Consider the following 24,088-nt stretch of genomic DNA (forward strand, 5'->3'; position numbering starts at 1 on the left):
CTCCAGATCGGCAGTTCTCAAAATTTTGTAAGCATCAGAATCCCCTGGCGGGGGGCTTCCCTGGTGGCGCAGTGGTTGAGCGTCCGCCTGCCGATGCAGGGGACACGGGTTCGTGCCCCGGTCCGGGAAGATCCCACATGCCGAGGAGCAGCTGGGCATAGCGGCTGAGCCTGCGCGTCCGGAGCCTGTGCTCCGCAGCGGGAGAGGCCACAACAGTGAGAGGCCCGCGAACCGCCAAAAAAAAAAAAAAAAAAAAAAAAAAAAAAGAATCCCCTGGCGGGCTTGTTAAAATACAGATTGCTGGGCCCCCTTCCCAGAGTTTCAGATTCAGTAGGTCTCCAAGGGGGGCCAGAGACTCTGCATGTCTAATGAGGTCCCAGGGGACCCTGTGCCACAGGGCACACAGTGAAAATCACAGCTCTAGGACATCCCGAGTTCTGTTTGCCTCTGTGCATCCCCAACACCCAGGACAGGGGAGGGAACACACTAGGCACTTAAGTGTCTGCTGAAGGTATAACCAGATGCAGAGACAAGAGTTTAGGCTTTCGGGTCAGAAGATAAAGGATGAAAGGGTGACTCTGAGATCCTGGGCACATCCCTAAGCCTCACCTTTCTCACTTGCCTGTAGGGATAATAAGACACACCTCGCTGGGCAGTAAAAGGACCAATGAGGTGCACGTGAATGGGCTTTGCAAACTGGGCATCCGCTTGGACAATCGGAGGATGTGGGGTAAAGGAGGAGGGTTGAGGGAGGAGGGGAGGGCGGTGGAGGAAGCCCTGCCCAGCCGGGACACTCACCTCCTGCATGAGATTGCGCAGGAAGATGGCCTTCTGCCGCAGCGGGTCGTGCACCAGCCCGTCCGAGAAGAAGATCATGCCCTGTGGGAAGTTGTGCTGGGACAGCCACGACACCACCCGCTGCTTCTGCATGTCCGGCCGCCCCGTGATGTAGAGGATCATGTAGCCCAGGTCCTGCCAGTGCCTGGCGAGACGGCATTGCAGGGTCCAGCCCCGCCCTGGGTGGGCCACCCCCTGCCCAGCAGCCCGCCCCACTCCCCACTTCCCCCTGCCCCGAGAAGCCGGAGGGGCTGTTCCCAGGAGCACTAGGGGAGAAAAGGGGGCACCCTGAAGTCCGCACCCCCAGTTGAGCCCCGTGAGTCCTGGCCATCTCCCCCGGATGGCCCACAGGCACCAACCACATGCCCACAGCACAAATGATCCTCCCACTCCTGGCCCCTCTGCGTGGGTCCCCTTCTCTGTGATGCGCCATCATCACTCAAGTTTCTGGAGCCAGAGAGAAGCCCCTTTGATTCCTCCCTTTCCTTCGGTCTCCCGTCCTTCCTCCTCCAATCAAGGAGCCTTTGATTCTACCCGGCAGGATCTTCACTCCATCCTCTCAGTTTAACTCCACTTCTTAGCCTTAGCTCAGGACCCATCGCTCTCCTGGGCCACTACAAAACCCTCCTGGGAGGCCCCTTTCCCTCCAGTGCCCCCAACTGCAATCCAACCTGGGCCGTGCAACTTCGAGCAGGTTACTTAACGCCCCCAGGATTTCAGTTTCCCCTTCTGTAAAATGGGGCTGATAACAACAATTACCACCTAGGGTTTTCTGAAGGATGAAATAAATTCATCCCAAACAAGCCTGGCAGTGACTCTATTGTTATCCTTGGTACTGTTTCCACGGTGATTTCTGTAAATTGCACATCTAACCCCACTACTCCTTTGCCTAAAGCCGTTCCTGGCTCCCCGGTGCCCTGAGGTCGCAAGGCCCCCCTGCACTGGTGGTCCTCCACACTCTGCCCTTGAGCATGGCAGCTCCCCAGCCACACGGAGCTGCTTTGCTGCCCCAGCCAAGCCCTGTGCTCTTCTGCTGCAGACCCCTGCCCTAGAGAGGCTTTGTGGCTCCATCTCCTTATGTTCCCATCCCCCCATCTTTCAAGGCCACCTCCTCCAGGAAGCCTTCCCTGCTTTCCAAGCAGGACCTGCCTCTCTTCTCTGTGCTCTCACAGTGGGCAAGTGCTCTCCGCTGACATGGAATCCTGTCTGTAAGATGTCAGATGAGCCCAGGCCTGATTGCAGGCTTTTGTGGCGCTAGCCACTGACTGGCCACCATAGATTGGGGGTTTCCAAACCTGGAAGATGCTCTGAGAGATGTGGGAAGGTTTTGTAAGCATGCACAGGCTCAGGTGTCACCTCCAGAGCTCTGGTTAATTCTGACGGGGCACCCAGTGATCTGCGGTTATAGAAAGCAGCTTCTGATGCTCAGCAAGGTTTGGAGAGCACCGCAGCGGCCCCAGGAGCCCATGTGAAGAGATGAGAGCACCAGATGGACTGCCCCCCAGAGAGGAAGGACCACAGCCTCCCCTTCCCAGGTGTGGGAGGGGGACACTGACTTGGGAGGGGCTTGGAGAAGATATAATGGGAATAAAGGACGCAGGCTTATAAGGAGGAGGTCGACCCCTGAAATGAGCAGGTCCAGGGCCTGTTTCCACAAGGCCAGTGGGCATCTTGAGGTGAGCAGTCTCGTAGGAGTCCTTGAGCCAGACTAGTTTTCTCTCCCCAGAGTGACCACTGCTGCTGGGGTGGTGCAGGGCAGTCCCCTGACCCAGTCCCCAAGAACTCCCAGGACCCGGGATCGGTCCCACTCTTGGTGTTCTGATCCCTTGGAGTCCTGGAGTACAGTTTCTCATGCCCATGACTTGTTTTCTCCACTGGACTGTGAATTTCCTCTAACTAGGATCTCTTTCTGCATCAGTGCCCAGCCTAGAGCCTGGCCCAGAGCCAGCCTCAGAAAAGGGTGGAGGGAGAGAGGCAGGGAGAGAGGGAGAGACTAAAGTGGTACCTCTTTTGCTTTTCCAGTGGCAAAATCCGTTTGCACCTCTCTCCGCAGTACAATAGTCCTAGGAAGCTGTGCTTCCTGCCGCACCTCCTGCCCTGTCCCAATCTGGCCCCCAACATCCAATGGCCCTAAACTTGCCCCACCTCTTCCCCACATGTGCTCTGTTCTTCCCTGTCACCTTCTTGGCCTATCAAAACCAGTTTTGTGGGCTTCCCTGGTGGCGCAGTGGTTGAGAGTCCGCCTGCCGATGCAGGGGACACGGGTTCGTGCCCCGGTCCGGGAAGACCCCACATGCCGCGGAGCGGCTGGGCCCGTGAGCCATGGCCGCTGAGCCTGCGCATCCGGAGCCTGTGCTCCGCAACGGGAGAGGCCACAGCAGTGAGAGGCCCACGTACCGCAAAAAAAAAAAAAAAGAGTTTTGTATTTTCTTCTTTTTGTTTTTCTGCATGTGCTAATATTTGTACAATGGCATATCCGTCCTTCAGGAGTTGCCTCAAATGTCACCTGCTCCAGGAAGTCTGCTCTGCTTTCTCCAATCAGCTCTAATAGCTGCAATCTCTCGATTAGCACTGTGTGTTAGCTAGTCTTGAAAGATGGCCTCCCAGTGAGCCATGTGTCCCAGTATTCACACCTTTATGTGGTCCCTTCCCCTTGAATCTGGTTTGATCCTGCGCCTCACTTATAACCGATAGAACATAGTGGAAAGGACACTGAATTCCGAGGCTGGGTCCTAAGAACGCTTGTAGCTTCCAGCTGGGTCTCCAGGAACCAGAGGAGGCCGGTCACCATGGTGGAAGTCAGCCACCAGGTACAAAGTCTGGCTGGCCTGAGACCACCTGGCTGGTCACATGGAACAGCCACATGGAGAGAGAGAAAGAGACGCCCCAGCCGAGGAACAAGACACATGAGCTCATCATCCATCTTGAACATCTTGAACCTCCAGCCCAGTGGAGCCCTTAGATGATCCCCAGCCTGGACCGCCACCTGACTGCCATTGCTGGAGAGACCCCACATGAGAAACTCCCAGCAGAACCCAGTCAATGATGTGATAGAATAATAAAGTACGATCTTCAGTTGCTAAGTATGGAGCCATTTGCTCCACGGCAACCGGTAATCAGAACACACCAATTTTATCCTGACTGGGATCTGAATGCAAGAGACCAGGCCTGATTCACTGCACAGAATGCTCAGACAGTGTTAGAATAAACAGAGGGAGGAGGATAGAGAGGGAGGGAGGGAGGGCATCCGAGATTCTCAAGGGCCCTCAGTAAATTACTGCTGGAGGTGAAGCCAGGACTCCCGGCTCCTGGCCCATATCCCCCAGGGCTGCTGGCCCCTGCCCCGGGGGGACACATCCCCTGCAGGGAGGGTGCACTCACCGGACAACGTCCACTGCCCCTGGCCGGACCTTGGGGTCGCTTCCCATGATGGACACGCTGGCCGCAAAGGAGCCGTCGATGCTGAAGACCACGCACTCCATGCCCCGGGGCAGCACTGTGAGGTAGCTCATCGCGCAGGTCTGGTCGCCCCTGAAAGGTATGGCCAGCCGTGCGCTCAAGGTCAGGTGTCAGCCTGAGGCCAAGGTCAGCCCACAGCCGGGGTCAGAGCTCAGTCAGGGCCAGGTTGAGAGAGAACCTGGGCGGCATCTCCTGATGCTACAGCTGCGACCGCATCCCATTTTCCTCTCTCCCTGCAGACAAGGACAGGGTCCCGAAGACAGTACCTCGAGGCCCCCATCTTCTGGACAGGCCTGGCTGGCAGGGCCATGGAACCGGGTGAAAGCACCGTGAGAATGTCGCCTGGGCCTTACCTGACGACCATCTTCACGGGGTAGACGCCGAGCCCCAGGCGCCGGGGCCGCGGCACGCTGTACGTGATTCGGCCGCTGCTGTTCGTGATCTCCGTGTCCAAGTGCACCCAGCGGCCAGAGGAAGGCTCTGCCATCACCAGGATGTCCACCTGCAGGCAGTGAGGGGACCAGGGGAATCGCTGAAGGCTGGGGCGCTGGGGCTGGGCTTGGGAGCTCTTCTCTGCCAAGACAGCAGGGCTTGGGGTTCTGTCCGACACTAGTTCCTGGCTCCCACCACCTTTCCTCTTTCCACTGCAGCCGCACCAGCTTCTCCGAGGCACCCAGTCCAACCCTCACTCCCGCTCTCCCTCCCTGACCTGCGTGAGCATCTCCCACCTCGTGCAGCCAGGCCTTCTGCAGCCCTCACCCCACGTGCCACGTGGTACCCAGGAGGGGATGGCCCAGCCTCTGTACCTTCTCCCCGGTCAGGGCCACCATGTCGAGGGGCCCGTACATGAACCGCCCCACCAGGACCTGGGGGCCGTCTTCGGCAGCAATCACGTCGTTGGCCCGGTGGTTGGCGGTGACATTCTGGAAGGACAGAAACCAGCTCAGCTTCTGCAAGGGGACTTGACCTGGCTTTTTCCTTACGTCAGCCACAGGATCAGCTGGAGGGATGCACACCCGCCGGACATTGCCTTTCTTCCTATTAACCTCGTTAGAGCTTCCGAGATGTGTCCCCATGGAATCCACGAGGGAAACAGACCCTTAGACCCTCACGTGGTCTCCAAGGAGCCCTGGGCTCCTGCAGACCAGCATCCTCCGCTCTTTTTTTTTTTTTTTTTTTTTTTTTTTTTTTGGCGGTACGCGGGCCTCTCACTGTTGTGCCTCTCCCTTTGCAGAGCACAGGCTCCGGACACCCAGGCTCAGCGGCCATGGCCCACAGGCCCAGCCACTCCGCGGCATGCGGGATCCTCCCGGACCGGGGCACGAACCCGCGTCCCCTGCATCGGCAGGCGGACTCCCAACCACTGTGCCACCAGGGAAGCCCCATCCTCCGCTCTTGATTCTCCGCATGGCCCGGAGGTAACAACCAGTCCTCAGAGCCTGGCATCCTTCTAGACCCCCAGGCTGGAAACTGAGGGTCACCTTCACTTCTTCCTGCCTCATCACGGCTCACATCCAGTAGCCGTTTACCATCCGTCTTTGCTTCGTGGGTGATTTAAATGTCAAGAGTAGAGAAAACAGCGTAGGAAGTCTCGTGTGGCCGGAAACCAGTCGCGGCCATTCTGGCTCTGCTCTTCCCTGGCTGGATGCCCCCACCCCGCTCCAGATCATTCTGGAGCGATGCTGGACGTCGCATCACTTGTCTGTAACTATCCCAGCATCCCCATCCTTCTTCACGTCTGGTTTCAATTCATTCCGTAGCCCTACATTGGCCCCAGCTGCCCACCACTCCCAGCCTGGTTTCAAGACCCAAACCACTCCATCTTTACAGAACCACCCACATCTGTGTCTTTTCCCACACCCAGGTACCTCTCACCTGGGCTCTGCTAGTAGCATCTTAAAGGAGCCCCCTTACTCAAAAACATTCCCCGTGGCAGATCGACCGTCTTTATAAAGCACAGATCTCTTAACCCCCCGGGGCCCTCGGGATGAAGTACAAATCCTGAGCCTGGCATCAAAACTTTGCTGGGCAATCTTTTCAGTCCCATCTCCTGCTGCTGCCCTTCGAAGCCCCACTGGTTCTTTCAGGTCAGGCTCTGCAGAGGCCTCTGGGCCTTTGCTCACACTGGTCCCCCCACTTTCTATGGCATCCCTGGTCCCCTGCCTCCTTCTTCCAGCCCATCCACTAAGACCTGACTCAACTTCGTCCTCTCCAAGAAGCACTGGAGGACTCCCCCGAGATGGTCTCCACCTCCTCTCAATTCCCATGGTATTTTAATTCAAATCAACAAACATTTGTGGGCACCTCATCTGCACTGGTCCCAGAGCTGGGCTCTGGGGATGCAGAGAGGAACCAGTCATGGTCCCTGACCCGGAAACCCTCAGTCAAGTGGGAGATGCAGGCCTGCTTACAAGAATACCGATAAGGGAAGAGCTCATTCATGGAAATAAACACATGGAAAGATGCCATAAAAAGGAATTAAGTACTGACACAAACCACAACGTGGATGAACCTTGAAAAAGGTGCTCAGTGAAAGAAGCCAGACACAAGAAACCACCTATTGTATGATTCCATTATATGAAATGTCCAGAATAGGCAAATCTATAGAGACAGAAAGTAGATGAGTGGTTGCTTAAGGTTAGGGGGTGGCAGTAGGGGGCTGGGGGAAGGGGGTGGTAGCTAAAGGGTAAGGGGCTCCTTTTGGAGGTGATGGAAATGATCTAAAATTAACCATGATGATGGCTGCACACATCGGTGAATACACTAAGATCCATTGAATCGCACACTTTAAGTGGGTGAATTGTATAAAATGTGGTTATAGCTCAGTAAATATGTTTACCAAAAAAAGAGTTGATTCATGGATCACTGATCACCTTGTACCATTTAGGACTGTTCTTGGGGTCCATGTCTGATGTTCCCACAGGACTGGAAGTGCCCACCACAACAGTGGCTGTGCTTGTAAATCCCTGTGCCCCACTGCCTGGCAAAGGGTCTGGGACACAGTGGGTATTGACCATCGTTTGCCGAGTAAATGAATGTATGCCTACTGAACTCCTATTCATACGTCAATACCTTGCAGAGATGATGCTTCTTCAGGGAAGCGCCGCACGGCCTGCCCTGACAATCCTTCTCTTCATCTTCTTCCTAATCTGTGCCTCCCTCTATATGATGGCAAATGTCACACCGGGCTGTGAGCCCCGTGGTTGTGTGCAAGACTCTTTCGGACCCCTGGGTACGTCTACAGAGACCTGGCATATAGCAATTGCTCCACAATTGCCATCTCCTCACCATCCCCAGCGCCCTGGAGCCCCACCCGTGGTGCTCCTGTGGAGCCAGGCCACGGGCAGCCAGCTCCCCATCTCACCAATCCCCCCTCCCCCTCCACTGCAGCCCTGGGGGCCTCGTCTAAGCCTGAATCCCAGCATGTATGAGCACGGAGATCTGAGGAGCGAACCAAAGCCCTTCCCCGCCGTGTGGATGCCCCAGCCCCCGGGGGCAGCCCCACCTCCCCGAGACCACAGCCTCAACCCGCAGGCACCTCCAACAAGCACATACCCGCAGCTTGACCTGGGTCCTCTTACGAAGCCACTTCTCGCGGGGGTTGGTGGGGCTCAGTGCTGCGGGGTCCAAGCCAGCGCTCTCCTTGATGTTCACGCTCTCATAGCGCATCACCTGATCAGCGGCCCAGCAGGACTCCGGGTCAGGCCATCTGGGCCCCTCTCCCTCCTCCCCATGGTGTCAGGGCCCTCCAGCTTGCGGCCAGTCAGGCCCTCCCCCAGGCCTCCCCACCTCCCAGCCTGGGACCCTCAGGAGGCCGGGAGCCCCCAGCACCTACCACTCTGCCCACCTGCCCTGACAGCTGGGGCCAGACCACTGTCTCTCAAATGCTCTGGCCTGGACCAGCCTCTGCTCTCGACACCCAAACCTAGCAGCCACCTGCGTCTGTACCCATTCTCTGCCTTCCCCCATTATGGTGGGTGACCCTTACTGAAGGCCAGCTGGAGCCCTGGTCCCACCCAGCCCCACCCACCTCCTCAAGAACATAATGGAGCCAGCTCCCCTCTCAACCCTACATCAATGGCTAGTCCCTCACTACTGGATCATTCTCCTTAGCATCTAAATATGCCGTCATAGTGCCTCTCCCTAGGACCCCTCTCAACAACCATGACATGTTCCTGCTCTCCCTGACAGCAAAAGTCCACAGAAGACTCGCCCTGCACTGTCTCCACTTGCCCCCTGCCTTCTCCCCTCCCTCACTCCAGGCAGGCTTCTGATCCTGTGTCTCCCCTGAAGCCATTCTTGCCAAGGCCCCGTGACCTCCATCCTGCCCAACTCAGAGGCCCCCTCCCGTCTATCCGCTCCAGGACTCCTCCCTGAACTTCTCCGTCTACAGTAACTCCCTCGGTATCTGTGATGTTGTGATTTATAAGAAGAAGTATATATTTGGTCTTTGTCCAATTTCTGGCACAAAGCTCCTCAACTCCTTGCAACTTCCTAAGTGAGAGGGACAAAGGTGTCTTTCGTTATGCTAATAAGGTGACCTGAACCGCATCTAAGGATGGGGCTGGTTGCCAGGAGAACCAGCCTTGTGATCAGAGGGTTGGAACTTTCAGTCCCGCCCCAGCCCCACATCACCACCTCCGGAGAGGGGAGAGGGGAGAGGGGCTGGAGGTTGGAGTTCAATCACAGATGGCCAGTGATTTAATCCATCATGTCTATGTAATGAAGCCTCCACAAAACCCCAAAAGGGTGGGCTTTGGAGATCTTCCAGGTTGATGAACACATGGGAATTTGGGGACAGTGGTGCCCTCAGAAAGGGCATGGAAGCTCCATCTCCTTTCCCCCATACCCTGCCCTTTGCATCTCTTCCATGTGGCTGTTCCTTTTATAAAATCCTTTTATAATTAACCAGTAATCTAGTAAATAAACTGAGTTCTGTGAGCCACTCTAGCAAATTAACTGAATCCAAGGAGAGGATCTTTGGAACCACCATTCTATAGCCTGTGAGTCAGAAAACCCAGGTGAGGGACTTCCCTGGTGGTCCAGTGGTAGAGAATCCACCTTCCAATGCAGGGGACGTGGGTTCAATCCCTGGTCAGGGAACTAAGATCCCACATGCTGCGGGGCAACTAAAACCCACACGCCACAACTACTGAGCTCACACGCCTCAACAAGAGAGCCCGCGTGCCACAACTAGAGAGAGAAAAACCTGCATGCCACAACTAGAGAGAAGCCCATGCGCTGCAACAGAGAGCCCACGCGCTGCAACGAAAGGACCCACATGCCTCAATGAAGATCTCATGTGCGCCAACTAAGACCCGATACAGCCAAAAAAAATAAAGAAAAAATTTTTCATGATGTTTAAAAAAAAAAGAGAGGGAAACCAGGTGACAACCTGAAGATTGACATCTGATGGGGGAGGGGCGGGCAGTTGTAGGGCTGAGCCCTTAACCTGTGGGATCTGACCCTATCTCTAGGTAGATAATGTCAAAACTGAGTGAAATTGTAGGACACCCAGCTGAGGTCAGAGACTTGCCTGGTGTGGGGAAAAAACCCACACGTGGGAATTGGTGTGAGAAGCAGGGCAACCCATCGCTGGCTTTAAATGCCATCCAAGCTCTGATGACTCCACATTTTTATCTCCAAGCCAGCTAAGCTCCAGACTCTCCACTCACCTTCCCTCCCAACATCTAACAGGCGTCTCATCTTCCCAGGTCCAGACCCAAGACTCAGTATCCCCTCCTGCCCAGCCCGGCTCTTCCCCAGCCCCAGGGCATGGTGTCACCATAGTTAATCGAGTGGAAACCAGGATTCATGGGACGCCCCCCCCTTCCCTCGCAGCCCGAATGTCAGCAGGTCCTGTCACCACACCTCAAACCTGGCAGCTCCTCGGCACCTCTGCCACCAGCTTCCTAGCCCAAGCCGCCACCTCAAGGTTGGGATCCCACGCTTGCTCTCCTGCCCTCCAAGCAGCAGCCACAGGACTTCCTTCTAGAATATCAATATCTCTCCCTTACTCAAAACTCTGCAGTGACTTCTCATCGGACCCAGTATAAAATCCCCCTCTGACCTTGGCTGTGGAGGGTGCATGTGATCTGACCCTCACCTGCCAGCCCCTACCCACCCCCAGGCTCTCCCTCAGTCACTGGCCTCTCTCTCCACCTATTTTAGAGACGAGGACCTTGAGACCCACAGGGGAACAGGCATGATGACTCCAGTCTCCAAGTTGAACCATAGGTACATTCTCCTACGTGGTGTCTATTTAATTTTCTAGAAAGTACCACACCATTGGCCAGAAGCAAGCGTTCCTTAGGAAAACCGTTGTCTGTCCAGGTCACCCCCCAACTCGCCACGCTTCGGTGTCTTCCCAGTGTCCAGCGTGGCCCGCGAGGTCAGCCTCTTCCCCCCAGAAGGACGGGCCCTCCCAAGAAGGGGCGGCAGTACCTGTCTCAGGATGAAGGCCACCACGTCCGTGGACTCCCAGTAGCTGGCGTGGAAGAGGTGGGGCAGGGCCACGGTGGGGAAGGCAGTGAGGACGTCGGGGCAGTACAGGGCGTAGTCAATGCGCTTGCTGCCCCACCACTTGGCTGTGACTGCGGGGCCAAGAGGGGGCCAAGGTCAGAGCGGCCTGCCCGGGGCTTTGACCCAAGGGGCAGCATGGGACCCCGGGGCCCGGATCCAGGGGTGGATGTGCCACTCGGGGCACAAGTTTGGGGCCAGAGCGCTCAGCTCAGAATGAGCTCTCCTCCGCCTTCAACGACCCCCCAGCCCCCTCGCGTACCCACCCCTCCCCCAGGGCACGTGCTGCAAACTGGTCCCCAGGATGGGGGCCTGACCCACAGAGACGTGCACAGTCTCATCCCAGGGCTGTTGGTCACAGGGACTCCCAGGGGGAAAACTGAACGCTGGGAGTAAGCTGAGGCCTGGCAAGGTCACGGCTCAGTCCACGGTCAGAGGTCAGGGCCCCTGTCCAGGGTTAGAGGTCACAGTTCTCTCTGAGGTCAGAGCTCGGTCTGGATTCCCTTGTCCCCTCCTCCCCCGCCCTCGGCAGCCCCGGCAGTGGGCCAGCGGCCACCCAGAGGAGGGTCCCCTCTCCCGCGAATCCAGGCAGGGCCCGGGAGACCCTCACTCACTGCGGGAGGTGCCCACGGGGGCCAGGCTGTCCGAGGACTCCGAGCTCTCACTGTGGGAGCTGCCCTGGCTTATCCTCCGCCCCGGGCGCTGGGACCTCGGGGCGTGAGGGGGTGAGGCCGGGGCCTCCAGAAGCGGCGGGCTGCCCCGGGAGTTGCTCTCCAGGAAGAGGGAGCTGTGGGTGTGCAGGGCGTCAGCTGGAGGGGGAATTTCACAGTCAAGGCCAAGTGGTGGGCCTCAGATGAAGCTGCCTGTGTGCGCCAGCCCCGTGCTGGGCGGGAGGCTGAGCCCGGCCTGCCCCCTCACCTGCCCAGCGGGCAGCCCGCACCTCTTACCCCAGGGCCTGAAGGGACCCCCTCACTGTAGTATGCAGTCAGATTTCACCTCCTCCAAGCCATGGGTTAGGCAGGCACGAGTCAGGGTCCCTACCATGACATCCAGCCCCAGTAGAGCTGCCGAGGGCGCGTCTGGGACACTGCCCCAAAAGCACCAGCTGAGGTCACAGGTGGCACATTACCATGTGCTCTTGTATCAGACTCCTCCTTGAGCCAGAGGACTGTGGCTGAGCTTGGAAATGAATGGGGCCTCCAGCCTGGGAGCGAGGGCGCCCCCTGGGGGCAGGGGGATGCCCTGAGCAGAGAGTGACATTTTAAGATGTGGGAAGGTTTTTAGAGCCCCTTCTATCTACGGAAACTCCTGACAAAGAGGACTTGGAAATTAAGTTTCCATTGAAATGGGGGCAAGGGGGGTAAATTGGATTTTAATCCTGAATGAGCCACGTGTACAGCAGCCCCCGCCCCCAATCTGGCCCAAATCTCTGAACAGGCTTGGCTAAACTTCCTGAACTGTGGTACGGAGCCAAGGCTCTGATCTCCAAGCCCCTGACTGTCCAGTAGAGGCCTCCCCTTGGCCTCACCCCAGTCCATGTCTGGCTCACCCCACTTAAGCCCTGGAGGCCATGCCCCCCAACCCACCTGCCCTGCTCCTGATGTTCCCTCCACCCAGAAGATCTCTCCGACCCCCATCCTCCAGCTCTTCTCCACCTGTCCGATGCCTTGGTTGAAGGCCCTCTCTTCCATGAAGCCCTCCAGGGTGACCCACTCCATGCCCTGCCCCTCCAGAGTCCAGGCTGGGCTCTAAGCATAGCACTCAGCATGGATCCCCGGACTTAGAATCAGGTCTGACAACTCAAGTATTATGCTGGTCCCGGCCATGGGAGCTGGTCACGGGGCAGAGCCCAAAGATGCCTCCTGCAGAACAGGTGCTCACACAGGTGGGCTGCTCGGAAGGCAGGTGAGTCAGCTGTCTTCCTGTCCCCCCCACACAGAGCACATAGTCCTTGTTCAGGTGAGTCTAGTCACTCTAACAGCTGACTAGCTTGGAGGGCCTGGACCAGAGAGGGTGGCCCTGGGGCACCTCCTAGCTGGGGCCCAGCCTCCGGCTCAGCACACTCTTATACTCCTGAGGGCCTACCAAGGAGGAGGGACTGTCCGTCACCCAGCGGGAACCTCTGGTAGCGGGGCACGCTGACGGGCGACACCAGGTGGAACTTGGGCTCAAGCAGTGGTCAAGCCGGGAAGCAAGAGGGGTCGCGCAGTGAAAAAGCTGTAGACCTGACTGCAGGCAGGACGTACCTGGAAACCTGGGTGGGGGTGGGAAGTGGGAGGATACATGGGGGAAGTCCCTTGAGCACCTGTCCCTTGGCCCTAGGAGGGCTCCCTGACTGCAGCTTTGAGTAACCTATTCCTCCGCTCCAAGAACTTGCCATGGCTCCCTGCTACCGACAGGATCAAAGCCATCAGGTTCAGTGGCCTTCAATGCCTTCCAACCTGCCCCACCTAGAAGCACCGCTGTAGGCACCCAGCACTACAGCCATGGTGGGACGTGGTGACTCCCCAGCCAGGCTTGCTGCTTTCCTTTCTCTGCGCTTCTGCTCAAGCTGCCCCTCCTCCTAGCAGGACGCCCTCCACTATTTCCACTGGTCAAACTCCTTTAAATTCTTCTAGCTGTCACTTAGTTGCCACCTGAACTATGAAGCGGACCTAGGATCTTTCAGTCAGGATCAGCAGCCCTTCCTTCGGCCCGCTCACTTCCCAGGCCCGTAGTAAGTAGACTTCTTAGTTTGCCAGAGCTGACAGAACACTTCTCCCATTGACCAGGCAGGTGTCCAACTGAGGCTTCAGCTCATCAACGCGCCTCCCTGTCCCTCTTAGAGGACTGGGACGGTCCAGCATCCAGGGAGCCTAGGTTTCCTTAGCAACGTTAAGGACCGGCCGTGGGATTCTGCCTCTCTCACCACTTCTAGCAGACACCCCCCTGCCACTTTTTATCTGTTCCATAGTGGCAGGTTATTGGTTAAACTTTGGTGCTAAGGAAATTCGAGAATCCCTGATCCATTGTTTTCCGAGGTGCCTCCAGCCTCTTATATCCTCAGAGTCATTGCTAAGCCATCTGCTGGTGCAAATCACCTCCGTGTGTATTTTAGAGGAATGGGGAGAAGGCACTGAAGGCTGCAGGGACTGCGAGAACAAAAGCACTGAGGTGAGCAGGGCCATCTGCAGGGGGCAGTAAGACCAACCTGGCTGCAGGGGGCCTGCCTGGGCGCTGGGGATGGAGGGGTGTGGTACAATAGGTCTTCTCTCCCTGACAGCATGACAGCTGGACAATGGGGGCACAAATCAGTCTGGAGCAATGTGACAGGGACAGCGAAATCCACCAGGAGCTGCCTCACCTTTGCCCATCTAGGGAAAACTGCCCCACTCTCCTCCCCCCCGACCCCTTCTTCTTCCTCGCCTCTCTCTTCATCTACCCCAACTCCATGGCCCTCCCCGCCCCCGCTCTCCCCAATTCCAGGCCCTCACACAGTGGCCTAGTGACCCAAAGGCATCTTGGGACCCCAGCCCGCGCCCTACCCACCATCCAGTTCCGGGCAGTAACCGTCCTCCGCATGGCCAGGACCAGGCCCAGGGGCGAGCCAAAGAGGAAGAAGTCGGACACCTCAAATCCAAGCGGCCCAGGCTGACCTCGGGGAGCTGGGGCCCCCCGGCCACAGGGGGCTCAGCCTCATCTTCAGCACGCTCGAGTGGATGCTGGCCGAGGGAGGAAGACAGGGGAGTGCAGGTTAGGGGAGGACCAAGCGCCGGGGGTGAGCACTTAGCAGAGCAGCCTGAGGTCCGGGGTTGCAGAGCCCAGCCCTCCGTCTCTGGGGCGGTGGCCTCAGACCCGGAGTCCAACTTGATTGGATCACCGACACGAGATGGCGACCATCTCAGCATCCAACACCAAGGCCTGGCCAACATTTGGGTAAGGCAGCAATCAGCCAACTTTTCCTGTAAGGGCCAGATGGTAATATTTCAGACTTCGGGGGCCATATGGCCTCCATCACATCTACTTAACTCAACTCTGCTGTGTAGCACGCGGGCAGCCACAGACGCTACCTGAACAAACACGCGTGGCCATGATCCAATCAAACTTTCTTCGCTAAAACAGACTGAGCACCTGAAAACCTAAGCCCCCGCGCATTGGCAGGTCTGCCCCCCATCGTACTGGTCTTGTGATGGCCACACTGTGAATTCCTGCCCTGTCCAGCAGAGAAGCCCGGCCTGGCCAGACAGCTGGGTGACATCAGTCCTGCGAGGATGAGGGCTTTCATGGGAACTCATGTTCCAGGCAACTCGCAGACACAGATGCAAACAGCTTGGTCTTCCCTCCCCTCTAGCCCACAAAGGAAACTGAGCTTAAAGAGAAAAACACGAGACACCCACAATTCCAGCCGTTCCCCTCCCAGGTGCCCGTTGCCCCAAAGACTTCAAGTGGATGTTTAGCCACAGACCCAGAGTGGGCTGCTGAGAATGGGCAGAAAACTGGGGACCTCCCTGACCTTCCAGCTGCATTTAGGTACTGCTCGGGGTTTAAGAAAGTCCAGCAGGATCGCATGATCTATGAATCCATTAACGGAATGCAAATTCTACTAAAATACTCAAGTTGGAGGAGGAAGGGAATCTTAGAAATAACCATCGAAATAATGTGTGTCAGTCCCCCATGCCCTGTGGGCGAGGGTCTGGGCAGTTGAATCTGAATCCCCACACACCCTCCGCCTCTCGCGGTGTGAGCATCTTGCAGTGAGGATGACCACCCTGGTGTTTAACAATTCGTATTTCATGTACAGCGTGGTCCCTAAACACACACCAACTACTTAACTGCCAGAGAAACAGCCATCTGTCCCTACACCAGAAGGAAGAGCTGGCTGTGTTGGACCAGCTATCGAGAGCCTCCAACTTCACGTCACTCTCCAAATTTGGGGCTTTCTTAAAGGATTTTTCAAGGATGAACCAGAAATGGTATGATTCTACCTTGCAACCTGACTTGAAATGTAGCTGCTTTTCTAAAGAATAATCTTTCAGAGGGGCTTTAAATACGATTTGAATATGCAGAGCCTTTGACCTAATAATTCTTCCTCCAATAATCCATCTGAATGAAATAACCCCTATATATATATATATATATATATATATGTATATATATGCACAAAGCTGTTTCTGGAGTGCTGTTTATAATTGCAAAGAACTGGAAAAAGCCAAAGTGTACAGTTATTGGGACTCAGTAAGATGTCATCCATTCACTCAAAGAAATATTTTTAAGAATATTTACCAAGACATTTTAATTACATAGGGAAAAGACCACAATATAAGAGGGTTTTTTTTAAAGTAAAACTATAGGCAAAGCAAGTAAAAAATATACTGCAAGGAAACACTCCAAGGTCGGCAATGGTGAGAGGATCCATTTTCCAAATGTCCTGACGGCCTCCCGCTACTTATCATTCGGGTAGAAAAGAAGGAGGGGGGATGGGAGGAGAGAAGCGAGGAGAAAGGAAGGAAGAAAAGAGGCGTTCCTTCCCATTTGGATCTATGTTCAATACCCATTTGAATCCTGAATAATTGTACAGATAATTCATTTAGCCAGTGTCTGTTAACATGCCTCTTCTAGAAAGTTTAAAGGGTGGGCAGTTCCATGCAGGGACCCGGCTGGCCTCTGAATGAAGAGTGTATTGGGTGCTGGGCACTGGGAGACCAAAATGCTGACCCCCAGCTCTCCAGTAACTGGCCGTGTGATCCCTGGAAAGTTCCTAACCTCCTCGGCCTCTGCTGCCCCATGTGAGAAATACCAAGAACACAATACTAAGAAATACGAAACACACTACGTCTGTTCTTTTCACCCAATTCCTAAGACCATCAGTGAAGTAGGCTGCAGGGCAGCATCTACTCTCTTGGTGAGATCGACTGCCCCCAGTTCTCTGCAAGCTGGGGAGTGGGGCGGACACAGCGTGCAGAGTCCTGGGTCTTGGTGCAGGGTCCGTGGGGAATGGCCTTGGTCCCAGCATTTCAGTGCTCGTCCCTTCCCCCCCACCCCGATGCAAGGGCCTGGGAGTCACAGGCCTGCCAGATGACCCTGGGCCGAGGTCCTGTCCCCCTGGACGCTTTGCTGGAAGGCAGCAGGAACAGGGAGCGGTTACCTTGATAGGAAGGCGTGATGCTGGGTGATGGCCTCGCAGTCATAGGTGGAGGAGTCGCTCTGCTTCCGGGGCAATGGCCTCTTGGGTGCTTCATCCTCCAACGCGCTGGAGACATCAATGCTGCTCTTGCTGAGCCGCTTGCTGCTGGCCAGGCTGCATTCCTCCTCCAGCACAACTGGGGTGTCCTTTGGGGCCGAGCAGAGGACAGGAGGACACTCCAGTCACCGGAGACTCTGGGGCCCCGCCTCCTCCCCCAGCATAAATGAACCCCTTCCTCCTACGGTGGGAGAGGCAGTCCTTCTTCCAAAAGGGGCATGGGAGCCACAGCACAGTAACGGTGGGATTTCAGGCACAGGGCTGTCCCCCAAGTCCAAAGGGCTTGGCAACCCCACGGGACTCTGGACAGCTGTCTAGGGACCAAACCCGGCATGAGCCCTCTCTGGGCTTCCGTTTCTTCACCTGTAATAATAATCTCCCACTACTCTTGCAGGACTGTGATATGATACCTTGTAACGTGGATGTCACAGCACAAACATGAAAAGCTAACACTGCTCCCCCAGGAGAGGCCCTGTTCCCCTGGGGCCGGGGCTGTGGCTCCCAAGGACAGACCCTCCCCCATTCCCACTACCTGGCCCGCACCTGCGTGCTGCTGACACTCCCCTTCCGGCTGCCGCTGCCAGGGCTGTCACCTGAGGGCCCCGCGCTGTAGCAGATGGCATCGAAGGCCAGGAGGCCCCCCACACAGTCCCCGATGAGACACACCTGGAGAAGGCAGAGCCGGGACTGCAGGCCTGCCCACTGCCACACCCCCGCTCCACACCCAGCCAGAGCGTGGGTCGCCTGTCCGCGGGGGAACAAGGAGCCTGTCCCAGGGAGGCACTGAGGGTCCCAACAGGGGGATGGGAGAGTCAGCTTGAGGACAGGAAGCAGGCTACAGTCAGGGGTCAGACTTGGGCCACAGATCAGCATGGGCTGAAAATCAGAACTCAGATGTTGGCCTCAGTTTTTCTATCTGTAAAATGAGGATAAACCCAAAGATCTCAAAAGCCTCTTTGGATCTCAGAAGCTAGGGCTCCAGGGCACCCTGGTCTAGATCCTTCTGGAAGACCCCAGCCTCTCTCCAGGCAGGGACCAGGACAGGGAGGTGAGGGCAGGCTGTCGTACCTGCCCACTGAAGCCAATCCCATCGGGGGATTTGAGGAACTCCATGTACACCTGGTTGGCTCGCTCGATGACGGTGGCGACTGCATCCTGGTACTGCGGGGAGGAGATGGCCAACAGGGGCAGGGCGGCCAGAGGGATGTGGTCCTGGCTGTTGCTGAGACAGCCCTCATCGTGGCTGTAGGGATTCAGGCTGCAGACAGGGGGCCAAGGTAAGCCCAGCCGGGCAAAAGAGAGCACATGCTGGCCAGGAATTGGGCGTTCGGCTCGGGGACTCTTCAGGAGGACACAGGCAGGAGCCGGACGAGACAAAGCACAGGCAATGGGGTGGGGGTGGAGGGAGGGGCAAGCCTCTGCTGAATCCCCTGTATGTCCATCCCGTGCCAGCCATGATGTGGGCCCTGTGCCTCTCATGACAGCAGTGCTCTCTGCCCTTTTCTGTATGGCCTCAAAGGACACCCCAGTTATGGAGGAAGCCTCTGGTGTGGATCAGGGTGGGGACATGTCATCATGGCAGACTTCCTGGAGGAGGTGAGGTTTGAACTAGGCCTCAAGAAAGGCTTTAGGGAAGCTAGAAGGGAGGTGAGAGAGCGTGCCAGGCATGGGTATCACGCATTGGCCACAGCTTGGAGGTGGGCACGCAGCTGCACACATGATATCGTGTCCGTCTTTCTGGGGAGAGGATCAGAGCCATCAAGGGCTTTGTAGAAAGGTCTGTGACCCCAGAAAGGACTGAGAGAGCCTATCCTACAGCACCCCCCCAACCAGTGGATTGATCCTCAGCTGCTGTGTGGGCCCCTCACTTCCTGCCTCCCTCTCTCTGGGCAGCTCAGCCCCAACAGGGACGAGCTCCCAGCTGCCTGTGCCTGCCTGCACCCCACCCGTCCTACCTCTGTTCCCTGGGGCATCGGACCCCGCTGGCCAGGAGGGACAACAGAGGGAGGGACTGTCCGTCCCTTCCCCCACAGTCCAAGCTCAGGTCGACCCAGGGCCCAACAGGGACCTGACAGAATCTGGGGAAGGTGACAGGGCTCAGGGCACCCTGGACAGGAGGCAGAGACCTCATGGTGTGCCAGGCGGGCCTAACAGCCATTCCTCATCTCCAAAAGAAACACAAATTAGAGGAAACAGCCCTCAATTGCAGCCGGAGAGATTTTAATTAGCTGAGAAAGACCTCCTTCCCAGCAGTGATTAGGGGTGATCGATGGCCCGGGGGAAGGAGCTGCCTGGGGGAGAGCTAGGCTCCCTCCTGCTGTCCCCTCCAGTGGATGCTGGGCCATTCGTCTTCCTGGAGATCAGGCCCAGACTGGGTGACCCAGCTCTGGAGGTCAGATGTCCTGGGGGAGAAGGGGTAGGGGTGGGGAGTCCTGAGATTGATGATAAAGGAACACAATTAACTCCGACTATTGGCAGTGATGGACAGAGCCTTCTTTCAGCTCTGCCTCCCAAACCCGCTGCAGAGCAAAAGCCTGGAGGAAGTCAGGATGCAGATTTTAGGGCTCCTGCCCTCCAGACTCAGCCGACCCAGGGGGAGGCCTGACCGCCTAGCAGTTTAACAAAAATCACACCCCACCCGGGATCTGGGCAATTAACCAGGTTGGGGAGCTACTCTCCTTCCTGACCGAATCTCCTTCCTTCCAACTCTGGTTGGGATCTGCCCAGCCCGTGTCCTGGGAACACGGATAAATCTAGAAGGCAGAGGAGACTTTCCTTTCTCTCTCAGAGGGGAGAAGTGAGACCCCCGCATGCCCTCCCCGTGTTCCCCCCGAAGCAGCTGGACACTGAGCCCCTCTCCTTAGAGCCACACCGGATCCAGAGCACCCACTCCATCCCCCTGGGGAGTTGGCACCAGACTGGGGATCCCTCTCCACCCTCCCCAAACCCCACATGGATGGGGGCTCCTCTGCAGGAGCTATGAAAGGGGGTGAGGGGCGAGGCTGAGGTGCCACTGGCCTCCCTTTCACCCCCGCTCCAGGTTCGAGAGCCAGCCGTTTGCCACACAGGCGCTCAGGGTCTTGTTTGCCTATATCACTGCTGAGCAGCCAGGGCTCCCAGCTGGCTCCAGGCACCACCTTCAGCTGGTTCAACAGGGCAGGCATCTGGGGAGCACCTGAGGGAGCCCCCGGGTCCTGGAGAAGTGGTCAGGATCTCCCAAAGTCCCCCAGGTTCTGAGGGCCCCCAGTTTCACAATCTGTCCCGCACTGGTTCCAGGGCAGGTTCGTGAAGAACTAAGCCGCGCAATCACACAGCCTTATTCCCAGCCAGCAGGGTTCTCTTCTCCTGCCCCGGCCCACTGTCCACCAACAAGGACAGTGCCTTCTCCCCTACCAGGATGGCGATGTGAGTCTCAACTAATGCCCGCGCCCTGCCACGTGCTTCACACGCACTAGCACAGAGAATCCTCACAAAAACTCTAGGAGGTGGTTAATACCATGATCATCCCCATTTTACAGACAAGGAAACACACAGGGAGAGGTTAAACAACTTCCCCCAGGTTACACAGCCGGAACTCAAATCCAGGCTGACCGGAGAGCCCGCACCCTTCACAGGTTACGCTACTCTCAAAGCACACCCAAAAGTCACCTCCTCCAGGAAGCCTCCCTGGCCCTCTCTCTGAGTGTCCGCAGTGCCCTGTGCCCCCTCCATCATAGCACACATCTCTACTGGCTCTTAATTGTGTGGCTCGAGAGTGGGGCTGCCTGGGTTTGACTCCTGGGTCCACGGGCTGCGTAACCCTGGGGACATTGCTTAACCTCTCAATGCCTCAGCTTCCTTGTCTGGGCCAACGAGACCAGGGCCTGCTGAGCACAGGAAGTGGGTCTGAGCGCCACCCAGCCCCAGGCAGAGGAGGATTCGGTGCGCAAGTGTTAATCACTTTGGACTCTAGCTGACCACCTCCCACCGGTGATGCTCGTGGTTGATCGGGACCTGACACCCCAGAGAGGCCTAGGCAGGCACCTACCTGCCCACCATGTACCCACGTGGTAGGGGCGGCCCCTCCGCTTCGGCCCCCCACCAACTCCAGCCAGTCCTAACAAGCAGAAAGGGACTCACTTGGAGACGAGTGAGAAAGCCTCAGAGCAGATGGCGGGACAGGGGACGAACTTGATGAGGATGTGGCCCAGGGCTGCGGGGAAGTGGGCGCGCGTGACCTTCTCCAGCACGGAGCTGAAGGTGTGGATGTCGGCCACCTTGCAGGACGGGTCCCCCGAGCCCGTGTCCAGGATGCTCCCCCCGTGCAGCACCAGCAGGAGGACGTGCGTCTTGCAGGAGCGCTGCGGGCAGCCTTCCTAAGAGGGACATCGGTCAGGATAGAGAGAGACAGGCAATGGGGAGGTGGGGGCAGGGGCACACAGAGGATCACACACACACAGGGGGACTCTGACGGCACCTCCTGTGCATTCAGAATGAGGGGCACAGGCTGCCAGGAGGGCAAGCCCCTCCGCGTCAGGGTGGGAAGAGTCCCAAGAGACCCTTTTTGTTCATGCGGGACCCAGAAGCCCAGAGAGGGACAGGGACCAGCACGACGTCACACAGCAAGTCAAATGAAGAGCTGAGTGAAAACTGGGTGGCCTGTCTACCAGCTCGGGGCTCTTCCTGACATCCTGACCACAGAGGTGGCCCAGACACCCTCAGAAACCCACCTCATTGTCTTCGTGGATCTCGATGCTTCCCTGGGCTGGAAACCTCTGTCTTCTCAAGGAAACCCGGTACAGTTCTCCTGTGGGGTGGACAGCGGACTCAGCATCTCCAGGCCTCCCTCACGGTGACTGGATGTTTCCTGGGCCCAGCTGGCATACGGCCTGGGCTCCCAGGTGAGCTGGAATGACAGCGTCCCCAGCTCGGGAGGGTCACACTGCCCAGCCCCTGCCGCCAACAGATACACAACCTGAAACCTTTCTCCTCCTGAAGAAAGGGAGGCTGGGGACTTTCCTGGTGGCACAGTGGTCAAGAATCTGCTTGCCAATGCAGGCAACATGGGTTCGAGCCCTGGTCCGGGAAGGTCCCACATGTCACGGAGCAACAAAGCCCGTGCGCCACAACTACTGAGCCTGCGCTCTAGAGCCCACGAGCCACATCTACTGAAGCCCGTGCGCCACAACTACTGAAGCCCGCGCACCTAGAGCCCGTGCTCCGCAACAAGAGAAGCCACCGCAATGAGAAGCCCGCGCACCGCAACAAAGAGTAGCCCCTGCTCACCGCAACTAGAGAAAGCCCGTGCACAGCAACGAAGACCCAACGCAGCCAAAAATAAATAAATCTATTTAAAAAAAAAAAAAAAAGGAAGAAAAAGAAAGGGAGGCCAGCAGTGTGAGGCCATGATGGATGCTGTCTGTCCCTGAGGCCAGGAGGGGTGTCCCAGAAAGGAACTATTCTTCTCTTCCTCACCAGGAATGCGAGAGCAACAGGACAAATGCCATCTGGTGACTACCAGTTACGGAGGGAAACTTGGGCCAAGCATCCCTCTGAAAACAACTAGAAGAGCTGGGTAAAGTATTTTTTAAAGGTCTGTTTGAAGCGCTCGGAGTGACAGCAAGGCCTTAAATCATGGGAGGCCGGTCCAGGGAAGGTGGATCCTCTGAGAGGCAAGGCCAGCACCCAGGAGCACACTCACCATCACACAGAGATTTGGGGTGAAGCCAGCCACTGCCAGGAATGCTTTTCTTGCTTCTCTCGGCTGCCATGTCCTCCTCCAGGAAGCGCTCCTCAGATTCCAGCCCTGGCTGAGTTCTCATTCCTCTAACATGTAAACTACAGCCGAGGACCAAATCTGGCCCGCTGTCTGTTTTTGTAAATAAAGTTTTATTGGGACACAACCGACATTTTCATTTATGTATTGTCTATGGCTGCTTTTGTGCCACAGCAGCAGAGTTAAGTAATTGCCACAGAGTTCTTACAGCTGGCAAAGCCGAAACTATGGACTATCTGTCTCCTTACAGAACAGTTTATCTGATCTAACACCCGCATTTCTGAATGTCACGGCACTGGACTCTCCGGTGGAGAGGCGCCTCCAAGACATCCAACGGCCCCCTCATGGCCCACCCGGTGATGCCGGCTACACTGAGGAATCCTCACCACCTCTCCTTTCTCCCCATGAGAAGGATACTATTTTCTCTGTGTGGCTGAACCACAAAGCTAGACTGTGAACCAGCCACTTGTCTGCCTTCAAGCGGTTCATCTCTAAAGCATCTGGTTCTAGACAGGATGGCCCTTTCTCCTTCCCACTCTGCCCCCACCCCCTGCCACGAGCCTGCAGCACCCACTAGGAGTCACATCTGGGGAGGGGCCTTCCCAGGGGCTTTACAGGCAACCCTGCAGTAGGCGTGGGCGAGAGCCCTGGCCAACTTGTTTCTAAGTCAACATCTTCTCAGCCACTACTGGCCCCAGGGGAGGGAGCGTGCAAAGAATTCCAAGAGAGAAGCTTTTCTCAGTCAGCAAGTGCATTTCTGAAATATTCTGTCCTCACAGACACAACCCTGGTCTAAGGGTAACTGCTTTATGAGCTCGGAGCTGCTGCCCACACAGACAGGAAATCGTTTCCCAAATGATGGAGAGGTTTGGCTTGGAGGAGGACGAGAAAAAACTTGTTTTGAGGCCGGACTCTGCCCTGCACTTACTGAGACTCCTTCAGTGGCTCAGACTCTTCTGCCTTCATTGGAACATCCTGTAGACCTTGCCCTGGGCTTGGCTAGAAGAGGTCTGGGCCCTACCTTCAGGACAGGATTATGCTAAAAGACACCAGTAAATGGCTCAGTTTTGTTGAGCACTTATTACGTCCCAGGCACAATGAGCTTTACAGGTACCATCTCATCTAGTCCCCACAGTTATCCTCTGAGCTGTGGTCCTCTTATTATTAGCCCCATTTTACAGATGAGAAAACTGAGGCTCGAACAACCAAGGTCACTTGCCCCAAACCGCACAACTAATTAAAGACTGAGTGAGCTGCCCCACACTCAGCAGAAGACGATGCTTGACAAAGTGGCTCCC

The 24,088-nt window shown here is 56.6% G+C and overlaps 1 protein-coding gene across 1 annotated transcript in view; it reads right to left on the reverse strand.

Moving 5' to 3' along the window:
* PITPNM3 (PITPNM family member 3) overlaps positions 1-24,088 on the reverse strand; it is a 92,520-nt gene that overhangs the window by 7,137 nt on the left and 61,295 nt on the right. The window contains 18 exon segments of the mRNA XM_032617816.1: positions 799-982; positions 4,219-4,368; positions 4,650-4,798; positions 5,103-5,219; positions 7,852-7,968; positions 10,741-10,889; positions 11,430-11,624; positions 12,901-13,025; positions 13,027-13,069; positions 14,344-14,359; positions 14,362-14,432; positions 14,435-14,497; positions 14,500-14,516; positions 16,940-17,124; positions 17,579-17,701; positions 18,104-18,293; positions 21,155-21,390; positions 21,745-21,821. Coding sequence (XP_032473707.1) covers positions 799-982; positions 4,219-4,368; positions 4,650-4,798; positions 5,103-5,219; positions 7,852-7,968; positions 10,741-10,889; positions 11,430-11,624; positions 12,901-13,025; positions 13,027-13,069; positions 14,344-14,359; positions 14,362-14,432; positions 14,435-14,497; positions 14,500-14,516; positions 16,940-17,124; positions 17,579-17,701; positions 18,104-18,293; positions 21,155-21,390; positions 21,745-21,821 — 2,207 coding nt within the window.

This window comes from Phocoena sinus, chromosome 20 (genome assembly GCF_008692025.1).
Source record: "Phocoena sinus isolate mPhoSin1 chromosome 20, mPhoSin1.pri, whole genome shotgun sequence".
NCBI lineage: Eukaryota > Metazoa > Chordata > Mammalia > Artiodactyla > Phocoenidae > Phocoena > Phocoena sinus.